This window comes from Pseudopodoces humilis, chromosome 29 (assembly GCF_049639895.1).
Source record: "Pseudopodoces humilis isolate 2021_Gansu_Grassland_sample_001 chromosome 29, ASM4963989v1, whole genome shotgun sequence".
Lineage (NCBI taxonomy): Eukaryota > Metazoa > Chordata > Aves > Passeriformes > Paridae > Pseudopodoces > Pseudopodoces humilis.
This window is the reverse complement of record NC_142228.1, coordinates 1926588-1946107: the sequence shown is the minus strand read 5'-3', so window position 1 is coordinate 1946107 and position 19520 is coordinate 1926588. Positions and strand designations below refer to the sequence as shown.

The window sequence follows — 19520 nt, the reverse complement described above, 5'->3', positions numbered from 1 at the left end:
GAGAACTCAAGTTTTCCTGGGAAATAAGCTCTTGATAAGGCTGGTGAGAGTTGTCAGAGAACATTCCCCCTTCCTGGTGTTCCATGGATACACAAGCCAGGTCCAGGTGTATCCATGGCACAATTCTGCAGTTGGGAAACTGAGGCACTGCCAGGCTGGATGATTTTTTCCTACCCCAAAACCGCTCAGAATCCCGAGTGTGACCCAGAAAAGTGCTGGGAACAGATTGTCGAAGGATTCTTAGAACAGGGAATTCTTGGGGAACGATAACGTGTGGATTGTGACTGGCCTAAAAACACAGCAGCGTCTCTGTGACCGAATTCCCTCCTTAAACCCAAAACGCTGCTTTTTAACCTCCCATAATCCCCAAATCCACCGTTTTGCAGCTGTTTTCCCTCCTTCCCACCAGCTGGAGAATACAAACCCCCTGAAATCACCTGGTTATCCCCCAAAATCACCTGGTGAACCCCCCTGGAGCGAGGATGCCGACGGTTCCGCGGGGATCTGGCGGCCGTGGCGCAGCCGACATATGGCGCGAGCTGAGGAGCCGCTGCCGACAGATTTTTGGTTCGTTTTGCCAGAAAAACACGGATAAACACAGGCTCTTGCTGTTTCAAAACTGACTCATCATTTTCCTTAAACAAACAGCCAAATCCGGAGGCTCCCGAGGCGGGAGAGGGCTCGGGGTGGGAATTGCCAGCCCCGGGGTTCCGCCGCTGGGATCCCGGATGGGGACGGCACGATGCCGGTGACAGCGGGACCCAGCGTGTCCCCAAACCCTCTGGAAGTGCCACCCGGTGCTTCCCGAGGATCCCAGGAGGAGGAAACCACCCTGAGCCCAAATCTGAGGAGTTTCAGGTAGGGATGCTGCCGCTGCCCCCGGGGGGAGCTTTGCCATCCCTCATCCCGTGGATTCCCGGGAATATCCACGGCTGGACGCTCCTGGAGCTGGTCCTGGGAGCAGAGGGGAGCCCGGGGAGCCTCAGCAGCTCCTCAGAGGGGAGGAGGTGCCGTGATTTTGCTGCTCTCCCACGCAGTGCCAGGCAGAGCTGCGCTCACCTCCGCCCCCGGGCAGGATCCCGGCTGGAAGGAGCCCCCCAAAACACCCCTGGGCTCCCCACAGACCCTCCAGGGATTTCATCTCCACCTAGGAGAAGCAGGATTGGGGTCGGGGGGCTCCGGGGTGAGCCGCTGGCGCCCCTCCAAAGCTCCCTTCGCTCTGGAAGCGCTGATGGATGGGGGCCGATGGTGGAAATTGGCTCTCAGCTGTCCCGGGAGCAGGAAAATCCCCTCTGGAGCGGGGCCGGGCTGCGAGGGGTGGGCACAAAGGAATTTTGAACTTTCCGACAGCCGGCGGTGACAGCAGAGCCGGGGGGGACTCAGCTGGGTCCTGCTGGGGACCGGGGGGGATCGGTGCCTCCATCCCCGGGCAGGGAGATTGTCCCCAGAGCGCCTGGGGACAGGGGACACTGCCTGGCACAGTGTCACAGAGCCAGCGGGGTGTGGGGGTCCCTCCCTGTGGCGCAGGGGAGGCTTTGGGGGGAAAAGCCGGATTTTTGGGGCAGCGCTGGATTCCCAAACTGGCAGATCCCGCTCCGGGCTCTGACGATTTGGGCATGGGGGCTGCTCCTGCCTGGGGTCCCCGTGATCCCCCGGCTTTTTTTTGGGGTCCCGCAAAGGTAAAGGCTGGTGTGGGGGGGAAAACAGCCCCCTCCCCCGAATTTGGGGAGGAGGGGGACCCTCAGCACCCCCTTTTTTTTGGGAAGGAGCCGCTCCGGGGGTGCCGCATTCCCGCATCCCCCATCCCCCCGGGAAGGCGGTGCGGGAGCGGCCGCCCATCCCTCACCCCCCTGCGCCATCCCCACTCCTCCTTCCTCCTCCTCCTCCTCCTCCTCCTCCTCCTCCTCCCGCTCCGTCACCGCGGGGGCCAGGCCTGAGCTTCATCGTCATCGTCATCATCTTCCTCTGTGTGGTTTCCCCCCCATCCTCCCACCCACCCATCCCAAAATCCCGCCGAGCCCGGCGCTTCCATGGTGCGGGAAGGCGGCATGGCCCGGACCCCCTACAGCTCCACGCAGGACATCCAGATGGACGTCTTGGACAACGCCGCGCTCCAGGTGACACCCGCGGGGATTTGGGGGTGCTGCCAGGGGGTGTCAGCACCGCCCGCACCCCCAGAGGGGACGGAGGGGGCGGGGGGCTCGTCCCGTGCAGTTCCCCCGTGGGGCTGGGGGCGACAGATGGGGCTCAGCGCTTCCCCCCCGAATCCCGACGCTGATAACGGGGGGATGCCGCCCTCCCAGCACCCCAAAAATAAAGGGGTGTCCTCCCCCCATAAGCCTCGGGCCCAAATCCAGCCCCCCCCCCCCCCGGGTTCCCAATCCCCTGGGCTTCCCCCACCAAGGGGGGCAGGTGGGTTTTGGGGGGGGGGGGTGTTGCGCCCACCGGGAAAGTTTTAGGAATTGGGAAAACTCTCGGGGTCCCCCCCTTCCCTCGGCCTGTCCCCTCTGCTTTGGGGGGGAGGGGGGACATTCCCCTCACTGGTCCCAGAGGGGTGGGGGGTGCTGGGCACAGACCCCCCCCCCCCTCGCTCTTGAGGGGGGTGTGACAGTTTTTGGGGTGGGGGCTCCCGGGGGATGGGGGCAGAGGGAGCCTCGTCACTGAGCCCCAGCCCTGTGGGTGGCATGTGGGGGGGTCCTGGGGGGTGCTGGATCTAAAAATACCCAGCGTGGGGACCCCCCCACCCCCGGGCTGGGTGGCAGGTGGGCCCAGCTGCCCCCCGGGGACACTGGGGGGGTGACAGCCCCGCCCCCCCCAGCGTTTCCCCCCCCCCCCCATTACCCCCCCCCTCAAAGGGAGGGAGCTGCCACAGGGGGGGCACCGGGACACCCCCACCTCCTCCAGCCCATCCCTGGGAAGGGAGCGGGGGAGTTGGGGTGGGTACCCCCCATGCTGGGGGGGTCTGGGGCACTGGGGTGGCGGAGGGGGGCGTGGGGAGGTGTCACTCCCCCCCCCCCGGGGGGCCGTTTGGGCTCTGGGAGCTGGAGTTTGGGGGCTGCTCCCCCGAACACGCTCAGCCCTGCCCTGTCCCTCCCCGTGGGGTTGGGGTCGCAGCCCCCCAATACCGTGACCCCCGGGGAGGGGCAGCCCCATCCCATCCCACCCCATCCCATCCCATCCCATCCCATCCCATCCCATCCCACCCCATCCCATCCCATCCCACCCCATCCCATCCCATCCCATCCCATCCCATCCCATCCCATCCCATCCCATCCCACCCCATCCCATCCCATCCCATCCCATCCCATCCCATCCCATCCCATCCCATCCCATCCCATCCCATCCCAGGGATCCCATCCTATGGATCCCATCCCATCCCATCCCATCCCATTATCCCATGGATCCCATGGATCCCATGGATCCCATCATCCCATCCCCTTCCCGAGTCCCCCATGAGCGGGGTTTGGCTGCAGGGTGGGGGTGGCGGGGGTTGAAGCATCCCCGGCAGGGGGGTCTGGGGGTGCCCCCCGAGTTTTGGGGGGAGTTTTGTGCTCCAGCGCTGCCCCCTCGCCCCCTCCCCTGTCCCCAGGGCAAGTACAGCAGGCGCAAGAGCCGCTTCAAGCGCTCGGACGGCAGCACCTCGTCCGACACCACCTCCAACAGCTTCGTCCGCCAGGTGAGGGGGCCCCCGGCACTTTTGGGGGGGTCCCAGCGGTCCTTTGTCCCCCGGGGACTGAGGTGGGGTCACACCGAGCCAGGGCTGGCCGTGCCCTCGGCCCCTCTGCTCTGCCGTGGGTGCTGGAGGGGTGTCCCCCCCCCTCCAGGGGTCCCCTGTCCCTTTTGGGGTGACAGGGAAGGGACACAGCCCCGGCTGGCACCAAACCCCCCCCCTCCCCAACGCTGTGGCTCGGCAGGGCCCCCCCTCCCTGAGCCCCGGCCCCCACCCCCTACCCGGCACCGGGCTAAATATACCCGGGGCTGAAACCTGAGCCCCCCCGTGCCCAGCCCTGCGCCCGCCCCGCTCGCCCCCGGCCCTGCCACCATGGAGATCCCCGGCAAAGACCACCCCGCTGCCCCGGTGAGCGACCCCCGCCCCGCAGCCTCCAGGACCCCCCGTCCCCACGGCTGGGTCCCCCTCGGCTCCGTGGGGTCGGTCCCGGCAGCTGGGGGGGATCTGTGGGGTGAGGGGGTCGTTCCCGGGCTGCGGTGACCCCCTCCAAAGTGCCCTCCGTGGGGCAGGGGGAGAGGGCAGCTGGGCTGTGCCCCGTGGGGTTTGGGGAGGGGGTCCCTGCCGGGGTCCGCAGCCCCGTGGTTGGGGGTGGGGGGCTGTGCAGAGGGGCTGAGTGACCCCCAAACCCCCGGGGGGTCCCACGTTGGGGGGTCCCACGTGTCACTCACCGTGACGGGGCTGGGGCATCCCCTGGGTGTCCCCGCTGGGGCTGGGGGTGAGCAGGGGGTCCCCTGGGTGTCCCCACTGTCCCCCTGGCCCCGGTCCTGGGGGGTGAGCAGGGGGTCCCCAATCCCACTCCAGCTCCAGCCCCGTCCCGGGTGACCCCGAGTCACCCCACAGCGCCCTGTCCCCATTGCCCTGGGCTCCCGCGGTGGGGACAGCGCTGTCCCCCTGGGCTGGGGGACACTCGGGGGGTCCCCTCTGCCTTCCCGGCTCTCGGAGAGGCCCCGGGGAGCGGGATGGGAGCGGGTGCTGGGCCGGTGTCACGTTCCCGGCCGGAGCGGTGGCGACAGCTGCCGTGTCCCTCTCCTGCCGTGACCCCACCGTGACAGCTCCGGGTGGCACCGGGTGGCTCTGGGTGGCTCTGGGTGGCTCTGGGTGGCTCCGGGTGGCTCTGGGTGGCCACCGTGATGGGCACCGGCACCAGCGAGAGCGTGCCGGGAGTTCGGAGGGTTGGAACCGGGGATGGGCTCGCTGTCCTGGGGGGACCCAGGGTGGGCTGAGCCCCCTCCCCGCTGCCCCAGGGCTCGGCTGAGTCCTACACCAGCCGCCCCTCGGACTCGGATGTGTCGCTGGAGGAGGACCGCGAGGCGCTGCGCAAGGAGGCCGAGCGCCAGGCCATGGCCCAGCTGGAGAAAGCCAAGGTGGGACAGCTGGGAACGGAGCCCCCCCAGCGCCCCCTGCCCCGGCACAGGGACCCCCCGGTACCCCCTGCTCCCCATCCCTGCCGTGTCCCGTCCTCTGGAGCCCCGGGGTCACTGGGAAGGCAGTGGGGGTTACTGGGTGGAACTGGGTTCTCACCTTGGCTGAGAGTCCGCCACATTGCGGGGAGGCAATTAGCTAATGAACCCCTCGTTAGCTCCTGGCCGGGCTTGTGGCCACTCTGCTGAGGAGCCGAGCCCGGCTGGTGACCCCGGCACCAGGGGTGGAATCTCCCAGTTTGGGGTGGCACAGGGTGGGATCTCCCCGTTTTGGAGGAGCTGCCGACCCCTCTCCCGTTGGCAGACGAAGCCGGTGGCGTTCGCCGTGCGCACCAACGTGGGCTACAACCCCTCGGCCACCGACGACGTCCCCGTGCAGGGCATGGCCATCTGCTTCGAGCCCAAGGACTTCCTGCACATCAAGGAGGTGGGAGCGGGCTGGGGGGGGTTGGGGAGGGGCGGGGGGGCAGCGCTGGGGTGGGTGCGGGGGGGTTTTAAGGTGTTTTCCCCCCCCTCCCGGGAGCAGAAGTACAACAACGACTGGTGGATCGGGCGGCTGGTGAAGGAGGGCTGCGAGGTGGGCTTCATCCCCAGCCCCGTCAAGCTGGAGAACATGCGGCTGCTGCAGGAGCAGAAGATGAGGCAGAACCGCCTGAGCTCGAGGTGGGGCTCACCCCGACCCCGCCCGGCTCTCCCTGGACCCCCCCCCCATCCCACCCTCATCGCTCTCTCGGCGCTTTTCCCACGCAGCAAATCGACCGACAACTCCAGCTCCAGCCTGGGCGATGTGGTGACGGGGACCCGCCGGCCCACGCCCCCGGCCAGCGGTAAGAGTGTCCCGGGTCCCCCCGGCCCCGCCAGCTCCAGCCTGGGGGTCCTTCCCCCACCTCCCCATGGGTGACCCCTCCGTCCCCCCCCCCGCCCCGGGTGCAGGCAGGGTGACCCGTCTTTCCCCCCGGGACCCCTCTCCTCTGCTTCTCCTCTTCCACCCCATTTCCATTTTCGCCTTCTTCCATCGCCATTATCGCTCTTCTTCTCTCCCTGCCGTCTCGCGGCTCCGGCCGTCCCCAGGTGGCCTGGACATGCCTAGCTTTGCCTTTGATCCCGATGAGTTAGAGGAGGAGGAGGCCATGGAGACCCAGCGCTCCCCTAAGAGTAGCGTGAGCAGTGTCACCACCCCCCCCGCCCACAACAAGCGCATCCCCTTCTTTAGGAAGGTAACGGCCCCCGCCGGCCCCCGCCTCGCCTGCTGCACCCGCTGCCTGCCCTAACACTGCCGGGGGGCTGGGGGCACCCCACGGGGGCTGGGGGCACCCCTTGGGGCTGGGGGGCCACCCCATGGGAGCTGGGGAACACGCGCTGCCCCAGCGCTGCAGCACGGGGTGAGCTCTGTGCCCACGCGGGGCTGACTCCCCCTGTTGTCAATGGGATGGATCAGTCCGTGGCTGCATCCCCCCATAGACTGTGGGATGGATCAGTCCGTGGCTGTGATCCCCCCCATGGACTGTGGGATGGATCAGTCTGTGGCTGTGTCCTCCCCCCATAGACTGTGGGATGGATCAGTCCGTGGCTGCGTCCCCCCATAGACTGTGGGATGGATCAGTCCGTGGCTGTGTCCTCCCCCCATGGACTGTGGGATGGATCAGTCCGTGGCTGTGATCCCCCCCATAGACTGTGGGATGGATCAGTCCGTGGCTGTGTCCCCCCATGGACTGTGGGATGGATCAGTCCGTGGCTGTGTCCCCCCATGGACTGTGGGATGGATCAGTCCGTGGCTGTGTCCCCCCCCATGGACTGTGGGATGGATCAGTCCGTGGCTGTGTCCCCCCATGGACTGTGGGATGGATCAGTCCGTGGCTGTGTCCCCCCATGGACTGTGGGATGGATCAGTCCGTGGCTGTGTCCCCCCCATGGACTGTGGGATGGATCAGTCCGTGGCTGTGATCCCCCCCATGGACTGTGGGATGGATCAGTCCGTGGCTGTGTCCTCCCCCCATGGACTGTGGGATGGATCAGTCCGTGGCTGTGTCCTCCCCCCATGGACTGTGGGATGGATCAGTCCGTGGCTGTGTCCCCCCATGGACTGTGGGATGGATCAGTCCGTGGCTGTGATCCCCCCCAGTCCATGGGATAGATCAGTCCATGCCTCCCCCCCCGGTCCATGGGATGGGTCAGCCCATGGCTGTGATCCCCCCCCGGTCCATGGGATGGACCAGTCCGTGCCCCCACCCCCCTCCCGGTTGCCTCCCCCCGCAGTGTGCGCATGGTGTGTTCCAGCACGACCGGTGTCTCATCCCCCCCACGACTGAGAATGGACCATTCCTCCCCCATAACTGGCCATAAGCTGGGGGGATTTTGGGCGCAACCACTCCGCGGGGCAGGGGGGGTCTGCAGGGACTTTTGGGGCCAGCAGGCCTGGGGGGTCCCAGCCACCCCCCAAGCCCCGCTGTACCCAAATCTACCCCAGAGAGGGTGTGTGACTGTCCCTGGGTCACCCTGGGGGTCACATGTGTGTCCCTGGGTCACCCCAGGGGTCACCCCCATGTCCGTGGCTCACCCCGGGGGTCACACATGTGCCACCGTGACATTGTAGGTCACACATGTGACATTAGGGTGTCCCTGGGTCACCTCTGGGTCTCAGACATGTCCTTGGGTCACCCTGGGGGGTCACACACGTGTGTCCCCTGGGTCACCCTGGGGGTCACACACATCCCTGGGTCACCTTTGGGTCACCCCCGTGTCCCCTGGGTCACCTCTGGGTCACACGTGTGACATTGGGGTGTCCCACAGGGTCATGCACGTGTCCCTCGGGGTGTCCCTTGGGTCACATGTGTGTCCCTGGGTCACCCCAGGGGTCTCCCCTCTGTCTGTGGCTCACCCCGGGGGTCACACACCTGTCACTGTGACATTGTAGGTCACACATGTGACATTGGGGTGTCCCTTGGGTCACCCCCGTGTCCGTGGCTCACCCCGGGGGTCACCCCCGTGTCCCCGCGCCCCCCGGTGTCCCTACCCGCGGGTAACACGCATGCCTTGTTTGTCTCCTCTCGCCCCCCCGGCCCCCGCGGCCCCCCGGGACGTAGCGAAGCAGAAGCAGAAGTCGGTGAGTAGCGCCAGGACCCCCGGGAGTGGGGGGGGGGGAGGGGGGCGCCCCCCGCTTGCAGCCCCCCAAAAACAAACCCCGGAGCCGCCCCCGTGGCCCGCGTCCCCCTCCCGGCCCCGGTGACCCCCGGCTCTGTCCCCAGACCGAGCATGTGCCCCCGTACGACGTGGTGCCCTCCATGCGCCCCATCATCCTCGTGGGGCCGTCGCTGAAGGGGTACGAGGTGAGCAGTGGGGCCGGGGGGAGCGCTCGGGGGGGCTCGGGGGGGACCCCAGCCCCACGCTGTCCCTCTGTCCCCGCTGTCCCTTCACCCCCAGGTCACGGACATGATGCAGAAAGCGCTGTTCGACTTCCTGAAGCATCGCTTTGATGGCAGGTGAGGGGGGTGGGCTGCATGGCCAGGGACCCCTAAACCCACAGAGGGGCCCCTAAACCCACAGAGGGACCCCAAAATCTATATGGGGGCACCATAATGGGGACCCCTAAACCCACAGAGGGGCCCCTAAACCCACAGAGGAACCCCAAAATCCATATGGGGGCACCATAATGGGGACCCCTAAACCCACAGAGGGACCCCTAAACCCATAGAGGGACCCCAAAATCCATATGGGGGCACCACAGTGGGGACCCCCAAACCCATAGAGGAACCCCAACCCCACAGAGGAACCCCAACCCCATAGAGGAACCCCAAAATCCATATGGGGGCACCATAATGGGGACCCCTAAACCCATGAGGGGACCCCTAACCCCATAGAGGGACCCCTAAATTCATGAGGGGAGGACTCTCATTTAACGAGGGGGACCCCAAACCCCAAATCCCGTGGCAGACCCCTGAATGCACAGGGGGGAAACTGAAGTCATGTGGGGACCCCACCTCTGTGGAGAGCCCCTAATCCTGTGGAGGACCCCAAAGCCATGGAGGGACCCCCCAACTCTGATCCACAATCCTGTGAAAGATCCCTAATCCCATAGGGGAACCCCTATAACCACAGGGGGACCCCTAAACCCATGGGGGGGAGCTCTGATGTCATGAGAGGGAGCCCAAATCTCACAGGAGGGACCCCAAACCCCATGGGGGGACCCCAAACCCCATGGGGGGACCCCTAATCCCATAACAGGGGGACCCCTAAACCCACAGGCAAACCCCGACGGGGGCGGCTCCAGCAGCCGCGGGTGTGGGGGGTCGGGACGGGGGTGCCGGTGGGGTCCCGGGGGGTGGCTGTGGATGTGGGGGGGTCCCCCCGCTGTGTCCCCAGGATCTCCATCACGCGGGTGACAGCCGACATCTCCCTGGCCAAGCGCTCCGTGCTCAACAACCCCAGCAAGCACACGATCATCGAGCGCTCCAGCACCCGCTCCAGCCTGGGTACGGCCCCCCCCGGACCCCCCCGGACCCCCCGGGACCCCCGGGACCCCCCAAGCCTCCATCTGTATCAGCCCCCAGCCCGACCCGGGGTGCTCATCCCGCTCCTGGGGGGTGGGGGTGGTTAATGGGGGGCTCTGTGCTCCCCCAACCCTGTGACTCAGTGCCTCTCCTCCTCCTCCTCCTCCTCCTCCTCCTCCTTCTCCTCTTCTTTTATCTTCTCTCTTGTGGTTTTGGTTTTTTTTTTTCCTCTTTCTCTTTTCTTTTGGGGTTCCTCCTCCCCTCCGTGCTGCCTCCTTCCTCCCCTGCTCCTGATACAGATGTCTTGGGTACGTAACGGGGACCCCTCGGACCCCCCGTCCTCCCCACCTGGCCCCGCCCAGGCGCTGGGACAGAGTCTGAGGGTTGGGGACACCGTGGTGGCAGTGGTGGCAGTGTCCCCTCGGCGTGTGCCTGCTTTGGGGTGGGGGGGTTGCCCAGCCGGTGCCACCTCCCTCCTGCGGTGACCCCGAGGCGGCCAAGCCCCAGGACCAGCACCACTGTCCCCTTCCCGTGCCCCTCATCACGTCCCCCAGCCGTTGTCCCCTCACCCTGTCCCGTGTCCCCCCCACCCCAGCCGAGGTCCAGAGCGAGACCGAGCGGATTTTCGAGCTGGCCCGGACGCTGCAGTTGGTGGCCCTGGACGCCGACACCATCAACCACCCGGCCCAGCTGGCCAAGACCTCCCTGGCGCCCATCATCGTCTACATCAAAATCACCTCCCCCAAGGTGGGTGCGGGCCCTGGGGGCAGCGCCAGCCCCTCCCTGCCGGCCTGGGGGGGCCAGGCACGGTCCAGCCGTGTCCCCACGGCCACCGGGGCTGTCCCCTCCTGCCCAGGTGCTGCAGAGGCTGGTGAAGTCCAGGGGGAAGTCCCAGGCCAAGCACCTCAACGTGCAGATGGTGGCCTCGGACAAGCTGGCACAGTGCCCGCCTGTGAGTGTGCCCCTGGCACCGCGGTGCCACCTCCCGAGACCACCCCGAGACCACCCCGAGACCACCCCGAGACCACCCCGAGACCACCCTGAGACTGCCCTGAGACCACCCTGAGACTGCCCTGAGACCACCCTGAGACCGCCCTGAGACCGCCCTGAGCAAACCCACCCTGAGACCGCCCCGAGACCACCCCGAGACCACCCTGAGACCACCCCGAGACCACCCCGAGACCACCCTGAGACCGCCCTGAGACCGCCCTGAGCAAACCCACCCTGAGACCGCCCCGAGACCACCCCGAGACCACCCTGAGACCGCCCTGAGACCACCCTGAGCTGCCCCACACACGCCCTGCCCGTTATCTGCCCACACTGTCCTATAGATCCCACCCTGCCCCATAGATCCTGCCCTGCCCCATAGATCCTGCCCTGCCCCATAGATCCTGCCCCATACCGATGTCCCTGCCCTGCCCCACAGATCCTGCCCTGCCCCATTGCTCCCACCCTGTGTCCCATTGGCCCTGACCTCACTCTGCCCTGGGTCCTATAGGCTCTGCCATCCCAGTGACCCCACCCTGTCCTATTGTCCCCACCCTGTCCCACAGGCCCTGCCCCACACCCACCTGCCCCACCCTGTCCCATTGTCCCTGCCCCACACCCAGCTGCTCCACCTTGTCCCAGTGACCCCACCCTGTCCCATGGACCCCTCCCCAACCCCACAGGCCCTACCCCACACCCACCTGCCCCACCCTGTCCCATGGACCCCACCCTGTCCCATTGTCCCTGCCCCACACTCAGCCGCCCCACCCTGCCCCACCGTCCCCACCTCGCACCCATCCCTTCCCCAGGAGATGTTTGACATCGTGCTGGACGAGAACCAGCTGGAGGAGGCCTGCGAGCACCTGGCCGAGTACCTGGAGGCTTACTGGAAGGCCACGCACCCGCCCAGCAGCAACCCCCCGAACCCGCTGCTGAACCGCACCATGGCCACGGCCGCGCTGGCCGCCAGCCCCGCGCCCGTCTCCAACCTCCAGGTACAGGTGCTCACCTCCCTGCGCAGGAACCTCAACCTCTGGGGCCGCGAGGCCACCCCCAGCCCCCCCGGACCCCTCGAGGAGCACGCGCTGTGAGGTGGCGGAGGGGACGGCGGGGACATCTCCCCCCCTCCAAAGCTCGGGGGACTCCTGGGATCGGGGATGGTGTCACAGCCCCCCCAGGTGTGGGGCGGTCCCTGAGGTCACCTGCTCCAGGGGGCTGTTCTGCACTCTGGGGTTGGGGGCTCCTGGGGAACCACGGCCCCTCGGGTGTGGGACCATCCCTGGGGTCACCTGTCCTGGGGTCAGGGTCACCCTGAGGGACTGTGGCCCTCCCCAGGTGTGGGATTGTCCCTGGGGTCACCTGTCCTCGGGTCAGGGTCACCCCAGGGGACCATGGTCCCGAGGTGTGGGGTCACCTGGGGACCCTGGGTTTAGGGCAGCCCATGGGATTGGGGTCACCATGGGGAACCACAGCCCCCCCAGGAGTGGGACCATCCCTGGGATTGTTCCTTTGGGAACCTCTGCCCCCCTCCCTGGGGTACTGCAGGCCCCTGGTGTGGGACAGTTCCTGGGATTGGGGTCACCCCAGGGACCTGCTCCCGTTCCTGGACTGGGGCTGGCACTGGGATCAGCCCTGGGGATCTCTCCCTGCCTGGGACTGGTGCCAGCCCCACATTCGGGGTCTCCTGGGAATCTGTGCCCCCTCCAAGGCCTGGAGCTGCCCTGGGGATTGGGAACCCCCAGGATCTGCTCCCTTCAAGACCCGCCCTGTGCCTTCCGGGGGGCTGCCGGGGCTCCAGACCCCCATTTCACCTCTCTGGGGGAGCCGTGGCGGGGGCAAGGCTTTGGGGGTGTCCTGGGCGGGCCGGGTGGGGGGCACAGCCCCATCCCACCGTGGCCACTGCGGTGCTGAGCCGGGAGTCCTGCAGCCGCCCCCGGGGCTGGGGACAGAGGGGGGACACGTCTCCTGTGTCGTCTGTCGCTAAATCTTCCAGCGAGCCGGACTGGTGCTCCACGCCCTGCCCTGCAGCCCCCCGCCCCGCATCCCCCTCCCCATTCCCGGTGCCCTCCCCCGGCTGTGCCCCGCTGCCACCGTGTCACCGGCAGGGCTGGGCAGCAGCGTGTGCCCCCCTCCATCCCCGGCTGCCCCCCACTAACCCCCCACTAACCCCCCGCCCGTCCGTCCCCGCATGGTGTGGTTGCTTCTCGCACCCAGGCTCCGTACCCGGAGGGGGAGCACGGCCGCCTCCGGCAGGGCCCGGGGGACTCGGGGGGTCGCGGGCAGGGCAGACCCCCCCCGCCGCCCGCCCGCCCGGGCCCCCGCAGCCTGTCCCGCCAGGACACCTTCGACTCGGAGGCGCCGGGCAGCCGGGACTCGGAGCCCGGCGATTCCTGCTGCATGGACATCGAGATGGACCCCGTGGAGGAGGAGCCGCCGGGCACCCCCGGGGCCGGACCCCAGCCGCCCCCCGGCTCCTGGGACGGGGCCGAGCCCGGGCGGGAGGGCCGGGGGCTGCGGGGCCGAGCCAAGGGCCAGGAGCCGCTGGGCCGGGGCGAGGGGGAGGGCTGGGGCCGGGACGTTTACATGCGTTAGGACCAGGGGGTGCGGGCAGGGGGTCCCCCCCCAGCGCTGGTTTTGGGGGGCGGGACAGCCCCGCCGGTTGCCCTTGTGCCCCCCCGAGCCCGGCCAGCAGTGCCACGGGGAGCCCCCTCTTTGTCCCGGGGGGCTCCCCCTGCCCCACTCTTGGCTGAGGGGGGATCTCCCCCTGCCGCAGCCCCCCAGCATCTCGCGGTGCCTCGGGCCCTCCCTGCCCCGCAGGGACAGCAAGTGACCAAAGGGGACCCGGCGTGTCCCCGTCCCCCGGGCGTGTCCCCAGCCCTGCCCGCCGGGTGCCCCCCGCTTCTCCATGGTGCTCTCGCAGGGACCCCCGGAGCCGGCCGTGGCGGTGGGGGGGGGGTCCCTGCCAGCTGCCCCCCACCCCAGCAGTGCCCGGCACTGCCCCCAGAGCCCCCGGCGCTGCCGGAGGGGTGCATGCGTGTGCGGTGTGTGCAGGGCTTTGGGGGCTCCCCGCTGCCCCAGGCTGAGCCCCCCGAGGTGCTGCCTGCCCGGGGGGAGGGGGGGCGGTTTGCATGTGTTTGCCTTGGAGGGGCTCTGCCTGAATTGGGGGGGTGGGGGGTGAATCTGAGCCAGTTTTGGGGGTCTAACCTGTGCTAACAGCTGCCCAGCCCTGGCCTGCCGCGGGGGGGTCCCGCTGTCCTGGGACCGCCAGGCCCCGGCCCCCCCCCTTCCCCAGCGCCCCCTCCCTCCCCGTTCCAACCCCCCCCCGCCGTGCCTGTCCAGCCGTGTCCGTCCATCCGTTTGTCTGTGAGCCTCTGTCCGTCCCCCCTTGGCCCCCCCGGGGCACTGCCTTGTCCTGTGCCCGCCCCGGGGCACCCCTTGTGCCCCCCCCCCCCCACCAAATCTGCGGGGTGACCACATCAGGGTGGGCCGGGGACACCCCATGTCCAACCCTCTGGGACGGGGGCTTGTCCCACTTATGTCCCACCCCTGGGGGCAACGCCGGGAGTCACTGCCTTACCCAGATCACCAGCCCGGGTCGGGGGGCTTGGGGGGGCACCCAGCTCTGCCGCTGCCAAGCCGCCACCCACGTGTGCCTCAGTTTCCCCCCTTGTTTTGTTGGGGGGGGGGGGAACTCGGTGTCACTGCCTGCCAAGTGCTTTGAGCCCCCCCTGCCCCAGCGCTCGCCCCCCCGGCGGCCACAACCCGGGCAGTGGGGCCCCCCCCCGCGGGCAGAGGGACGTCCCGTATTTATGTCACTCCACAAACTTTTAATTTAAAGACCCGACAAAAATGTATTTTATTTATTTATTCTCGTTGGTTTGTGTGTGTGTGTGTGTGTGGGGAGGGGAGGGGGACTCGCCCCGCTCGCTTGGTTTCTTTGTAATAAACATTTCGGTGAGACCTGCCCCACGCCTGAGCCTCCTGGGGGGACACGGGGGGGCCCGGCTGGGAGGACACAGCGATGGAGTGACCCCTGCTCGGCCCGGAGAGGGGCTCAGGTGAGGATGGAGCCGGGACCTGCCCGGTTCTGGGGAAGGGGCGCTCGGGGGGCTCCAGCCCCCCCAGCCCGGGGATGGCCGGCGGCACCCGCCGGGCTCAGCGCGGCGCTGGGCCGGCTTTATCGGGACAGTATATTTATTTACAGAGACAATAAATACAGGGTGGGAGCTCAGGGCTGCCGGCACCGCCACTCGCTCTTCTCCGGCCGGTACTCGAACGCTTTCCTGCGGACAGAGAACGGCGACATCCGTGACACTTCAGTCCCTGTGACAGCGCCATCCCCCCGACCCAGGGCTGCACCCCACGACCCCCGGCTGCACCCAGCTGTGCCCCCCGACCCAGGGCTGCACCCCGACCCACGGCTGCACCCCACACCCCCCGGCTGCACCCAGCTGTGACCCCAGACCCAGAGATAGACCGAACTGTGTCCCCTGACCCAGGGCTGTCCCCCATGCCCCCCGACCCAGGGCTGCACCCAGCAGTGACCCCAGACCCAGAGATACACTGAACTGTGTCCCCCGACCCAGGGCTGTCCCCCATGCCCCCCGACCCAGGGTTACACCCAGCTGTCCCCCTTAACCCAGGGCTGCACCCAGCTGTCCCCCTTAACCCAGGGTTACACCCAGCTGTGCCCCCCGACCCAGGGCTGCCCCCCACGCCCCCCGCCCAGCCCTGCACCCCGTACTCACTCCCTGGCGGGCACGGAGGGCCGGCAGACCAGCCCGGCCTGGCACGGGCACACCTGGTTGATGCTGAAGGCGAGTCCCCCGGGGGGAACGTGGCAGCTCTGGGCCAGCTCCAGGCGCCGCTGGCAAACGCGCTCCCCGTGCTGCCGAGCGCAGCAGCCGCCGGCCCCGCACTCCTCGTCCCGCTGGCACCGCGCTCCTGGCGGCACAAAAAGCGACCTCAGGGGACGCTCCGAGCCCGGCCTGGGGTTCAGCACCGCATCCCCCCGGCTCGCAGAGCTTGTCCCTCGTGTCCCCCCCCCCCCCCCCGCAGACCCCCACTCACCGTCCTGCCCGGGGGGCACGGGCTGCTGGCACTTGCCGAACATGCAGACGAGCCCGCGGGCGCAGTGCGGGTCCTGGCGGCAGTAGTGACCCTCGGGCCGCTCGGGCAGGCACAGCCCGAAGTGCTCGTCACAAAAGTGTCCCTGGGCGCAGGGGGTGGCCGGGCTGCACGGGGTGACCTGCGGAGGGGAGGACACGGCCGGTCAGGGGGGCCGCACCTCATCCCCCACCCCGAAACGGCGCAAAACCCCGTCAAAGCAAAGCAAGCTTGGGTGTGGGGGGTGTTGGGGTGATTTTGGGGGGCCGAGTCTGACGGCAGTGCTCTGGGGAGCTCCATCCGCAGCGGTTCCAGGATATTTTTCCTCGGGAAAAGAAAACCGGGCGGCGGGGCAATAGAGGGGTGGGGGCGGCGCGAACCCCTATAAAAGTCCTGCTCCAGGTGAGGCTCGAACTCACAACCTCGGCATCGCTCGTGTACCGCCCTATAAGTACCGCGCGCTGACCGATTGCGCCACTGGAGCGCCCGGGGCCGCCCGGCGCCACCGCGCCCCCTGCCGGCCCCGCCGCACCGGACCCGAACCGGACCCCCCGCGTCACCCCCGGCTGGAATCGGACCCCGGTGCCACCCCCGGCCGGAACCGGACCCCCCGTGTCCACTTCTAGCTGGAACCGGACCCCCCGTGTCACCCCCGGCCGGAACCGGACCCCGGTGTCATCCCCGGCCGGAACCGGACCCCCGGTGTCACTCCCGGCTGGAGCGGGACCCCCCGTGTCCACTTCTGGCTGGAGCCGGACCCCCGGTGCCACCCCCGGCCGGAACCGGACCCCCCGTGTCCACATCTGGCTGGATCCGGACCCCCCGTGTCCATCCCCCGGCCGGAACCGGACCCCCTGTGTCCATCCCCGGCCGGAACCGGGGCCCCCGTGTCCACTTCTGTCTGGAGCCGGACCCCCCGTGTCCATCCCCCGGCCGGAACCGGACCCCCTGTGTCCACCCCCGGCCGGAACCGGACCCCCCGTGTCCATCCCCCGGCCGGAACCGGGGCCCCCGTGTCCACTTCTGGCTGGAGCCGGACCCCCGGTGTCCCCCCCGTGCACAACCGGACCCCTCCCGTGTCACCCCCGGCCGGAACCGGACCCCTCCCGTGTCCCTCTCCCCAGCAGGACACTGTGGGCTCTCCGAGGGTCTCATCGCCCCGCTGCAACCCCAGCTGAGAACTCTGGGTCTGAACTCCCCTTCCACCCCTGTGCCTCGCAAATTCTGCGCCCACCCCACCGCGAACCCCCCTCTGCAGCTCCTGCACCTGCCCCGTGCCCACCCCGCTGCAAATCCTGAGCCCTCCCTGGCTCCAAACCACCCTCCTACCCCTCCTCCGACCCCCGAGCCCACCCTGGCTGTAAATTCTGCCCCCACCCGTGCAGCAATCTCTGCTCTGTGCCCACCCCGAGCCCACCCTGGCTGTCTCCCTTCCCTGCTCGCACCCTGCTGTCCCCTCCCGCCCCCCAGGACCCCCCTCACCTCCTCCAGATCCGCCCCGGGGCTCCTGCCCAGGGCGGCCGCATCGGGCGAGTGCTGGGGCAGGGAGAACATCCATGCCCAGAGGTGTCCGGCGGCGGGGGGCAGGAGCCAGGCCAGGAGGCACAGGACGGCCGGGGATGTCACCATGATGATGATGATGATGATGATGATGATGATGATGATGATGATGGTGCTGGCGCTGGTGGCAGCTCGGCCGGCCCGCGAGGTTTATGTAGCCGCGGGCTATCTCGGCCCCCGCCGCTAAAACTGTTTGCTCGCCTAATGGGGTGGGAGGAGGCAATCAGGGGTTAAGGGATTTCCATAATTGCCAGCCTTCCCCTCGGGGTGGGCACCAGCCCCACAGCAAACAGCCCCCCCCGGGGCAGTCTGGCTCCGGCGCCAGCCGTGGGTACAGCCTGGGGTGTCCCGTGTCCCCCCAGAGCTCAGGGGGACGGTGGGGGCAGTTTGGGGTGTCCCGTGTCCCCCCAGAGCTCAGGGGGGCGGTGGGGGCAGTTTGGGGTGTCCCGTGTCCCCCCAGAGCTCAGGGGGACGGTGGGGGCAGTTTGGGGTGTCCCGTGTCCCCCCAGAGCTCAGGGGGGCGGTGGGGGCAGTTTGGGGTGTCCCGTGGCCCCCCACACAGCTCGGAGTGATTTTGGGTGCAGTTTGAGGTGTGTGCCCCCCCAGCCCTACAATTCCCTGGTTTTATTCCCCCTTTAACAGAGCGGGGACAGCGAGGATGAGGGGGAGGCAGAGGGAAAAGCGGGGGGACAAAGGCCGGGACCCCCCAAACGTGCAGCGGTGGGCACAGGGCTGGCATCCACCCCCCTGTTCGTGCCCCCCCCCATCCGCCGCCCCCTGCCCAGCCCGGGCTGCGGGGGTCGGCACCTCCCCGAGGCCCCCGCGAATGGGGTGCGAGCCCGGCCCTTATCGCCCGGCCCTTATCTCGGGCCCCCCCGAGCGCATCCCCCAGACAGTGTCACCTCCGTGTCCCCAAACACGCGGGGGGCTCAGCGCGCCCCCCCAGACCTGCCCAATACACTTCGGGTCCAGGCCGGGATCATTCCCGGCTCCCGGGGGGATTGGAGGAGGGGGAGGGTGGGGGGATCACTCCGGGGGGATTCGTCCCCAAGAGCAGCGAGGAGCTGGGAATGGGGTGCGCTGGGGGTCTCCAGGGATGTGGGGATCCCCCTCCCCTCGGTTGCCCCCCCCGGCGACCCTTCCTGGGCGAGTCCCTCCGTGCCTCAGTTTCCCCAGCGGTGAGATGGGAAGCTGAATGGTGACACAGGGACAGTGGGGTGACCCCAAACTTTTCTCCCGGTGCTCCGGGAGTTCTCAGTGCCCGGGAAGGGTCTCCAGGATCCGGGGCCCCCCCTCGCCCCCCCGCCTGTTTGCCCGGCGGCTTTGGGAGCAAATATTGACCCCGCTCCGGGACACCATCACTGTCCCCATCCGTCCCCCGCTGGCACCTCCGGATAATCCCCCCAACCCCGCGGGGGTCCCGGACGGCGGCTCTGGCAGTTTTGGGGGGGTCCCACGCACCCCCCAAGCCCTGTGGGGGCTGCCCCACGCCGCTCTCGGGGTTTTGGGGGGGCCGTGTCCCCCCACGGGGGGCTGGGGACACGGGGGGTGTGGGGCAGCGAGTGTGGGGGGGTCCGTGAGTGGGGGGGGAGTCCCTGGGGGGGTGTCCGTGGGTGCGGGGTGTTTGTGGGGTGCCCGTGCTTGGGGGTTCCGTGGGTGTGGGGTGTCTGTAGGGGGGGTGTCAGTGGGTGGGAGGGGGTTCCGTGAGTGGGGGTGTCCATGACTAGGGGTGTCCGTGTTTGTGGGGTGCCCGTGGGTGGGGGGTGCCAGTGTTTGGGGGTCTCTGGGATTGGGGGTGCCCGGGATTGGGGGTGTCCGGATTGAGGGGTGTCCGTGTTTGAGGGGTATCTGTGGGTGGGGGATGTCCATGGGCGGGAGTGTCTTGGATTTTGGGTGTCCGTGGGTGTGTGCTTGTGTGGACGGGGGTGTCGGTGACACGGGGTGTCCTGGACAGGGGGTGTCGGTGACAGGGGGTGTCGGTAACACGGGGTGTCCATGGACAGGGGGTGTTGGTAACGGGGTGTCCGTGGCCGGCTGTCCCCGCAGCGCCGGTGCCATCAGCCCCGGTGTCCCCTCGATGCCACCAGCCCCGGTGTCCCCTCGGTACCGGTGCTATGAGCCCCGGTGTCCCCACAGTGTCCCCGCAGCCCCGGTGTCCCCTCGATGTCACCATCCCCGGTGTCCCCTCGGTACCGGTGCTATGAGCCCCGGCAGGCCCGGCTCCACAGC

General features: G+C 68.5%; 2 protein-coding genes and 1 non-coding gene across 6 annotated transcripts; 1 reads left to right on the top strand and 2 right to left on the bottom strand.

The window, feature by feature from the left end:
* The first annotated feature begins 757 nt into the window (after window positions 1-757).
* Window positions 758-13855, top strand: CACNB1 (calcium voltage-gated channel auxiliary subunit beta 1). 4 transcript variants are annotated; one of them, XM_088067918.1, is made up of 15 exons: window positions 758-858; window positions 1932-2117; window positions 3590-3676; window positions 4975-5094; window positions 5456-5578; window positions 5678-5814; window positions 5902-5978; window positions 8235-8254; window positions 8397-8477; window positions 8572-8630; window positions 9511-9620; window positions 10234-10385; window positions 10495-10590; window positions 11435-11620; window positions 12840-13855. In XM_088067918.1, the coding sequence occupies exons 2-15, from the start codon at window positions 2031-2033 to the stop codon at window positions 13215-13217; spliced, it is 1713 nt and encodes a 570-aa protein (XP_087924044.1). In that variant the 5' UTR covers window positions 758-858; window positions 1932-2030; the 3' UTR covers window positions 13218-13855. The 4 variants fall into 4 exon arrangements, with proteins under 4 accessions (XP_087924044.1, XP_087924043.1, XP_014115626.2 ...); XM_088067917.1 differs by lacking the exon at window positions 8235-8254 and adding an exon at window positions 6223-6368 and having other exon boundaries at window positions 12840-13854; XM_014260151.2 differs by lacking the exons at window positions 8235-8254; window positions 12840-13855 and adding an exon at window positions 6223-6368 and having other exon boundaries at window positions 11435-12774.
* A 796-nt stretch (window positions 13856-14651) lies between these two features.
* Window positions 14652-17414, bottom strand: LOC102109505 (dickkopf-related protein 1-like). The gene is made up of 4 exons (XM_014260169.2): window positions 17214-17414; window positions 15696-15873; window positions 15374-15569; window positions 14652-14908 (listed from the first exon to the last, which is right to left on the bottom strand). The coding sequence occupies exons 1-4, from the start codon at window positions 17358-17360 to the stop codon at window positions 14854-14856; spliced, it is 576 nt and encodes a 191-aa protein (XP_014115644.1). The 5' UTR covers window positions 17361-17414; the 3' UTR covers window positions 14652-14853.
* On the bottom strand, window positions 16126-16215 carry TRNAI-UAU (transfer RNA isoleucine (anticodon UAU)). The gene is given in 2 exon segments: window positions 16126-16161; window positions 16178-16215. It is a non-coding gene; the product is annotated as a tRNA-Ile (tRNA).
* Window positions 17415-19520: the final 2106 nt, after the last annotated feature.

Bases quoted from the DNA above. Each gene is read 5' to 3' on its own strand.
- LOC102109505 (XM_014260169.2), bottom strand. From the start codon at position 17,360: ATGGTGACATCCCCGGCCGTCCTGTGCCTCCTGGCCTGGCTCCTGCCC. The intron at 15,874-17,213 runs GTGAGGGGGGTC...TCCCCTCCGCAG, and splicing joins CCGGGGCGGATCTGGAGGAG to GTCACCCCGTGCAGCCCGGC. The intron at 14,909-15,373 runs GTGAGTACGGGG...CTCTGTCCGCAG, and splicing joins CCCTCCGTGCCCGCCAGGGA to GAAAGCGTTCGAGTACCGGC.
- CACNB1 (XM_088067917.1), top strand. From the start codon at position 2,031: ATGGTGCGGGAAGGCGGCATGGCCCGGACCCCCTACAGCTCCACGCAG. The intron at 5,095-5,455 runs GTGGGACAGCTG...TCCCGTTGGCAG, and splicing joins CCCAGCTGGAGAAAGCCAAG to ACGAAGCCGGTGGCGTTCGC. The intron at 5,579-5,677 runs GTGGGAGCGGGC...TCCCGGGAGCAG, and splicing joins ACTTCCTGCACATCAAGGAG to AAGTACAACAACGACTGGTG.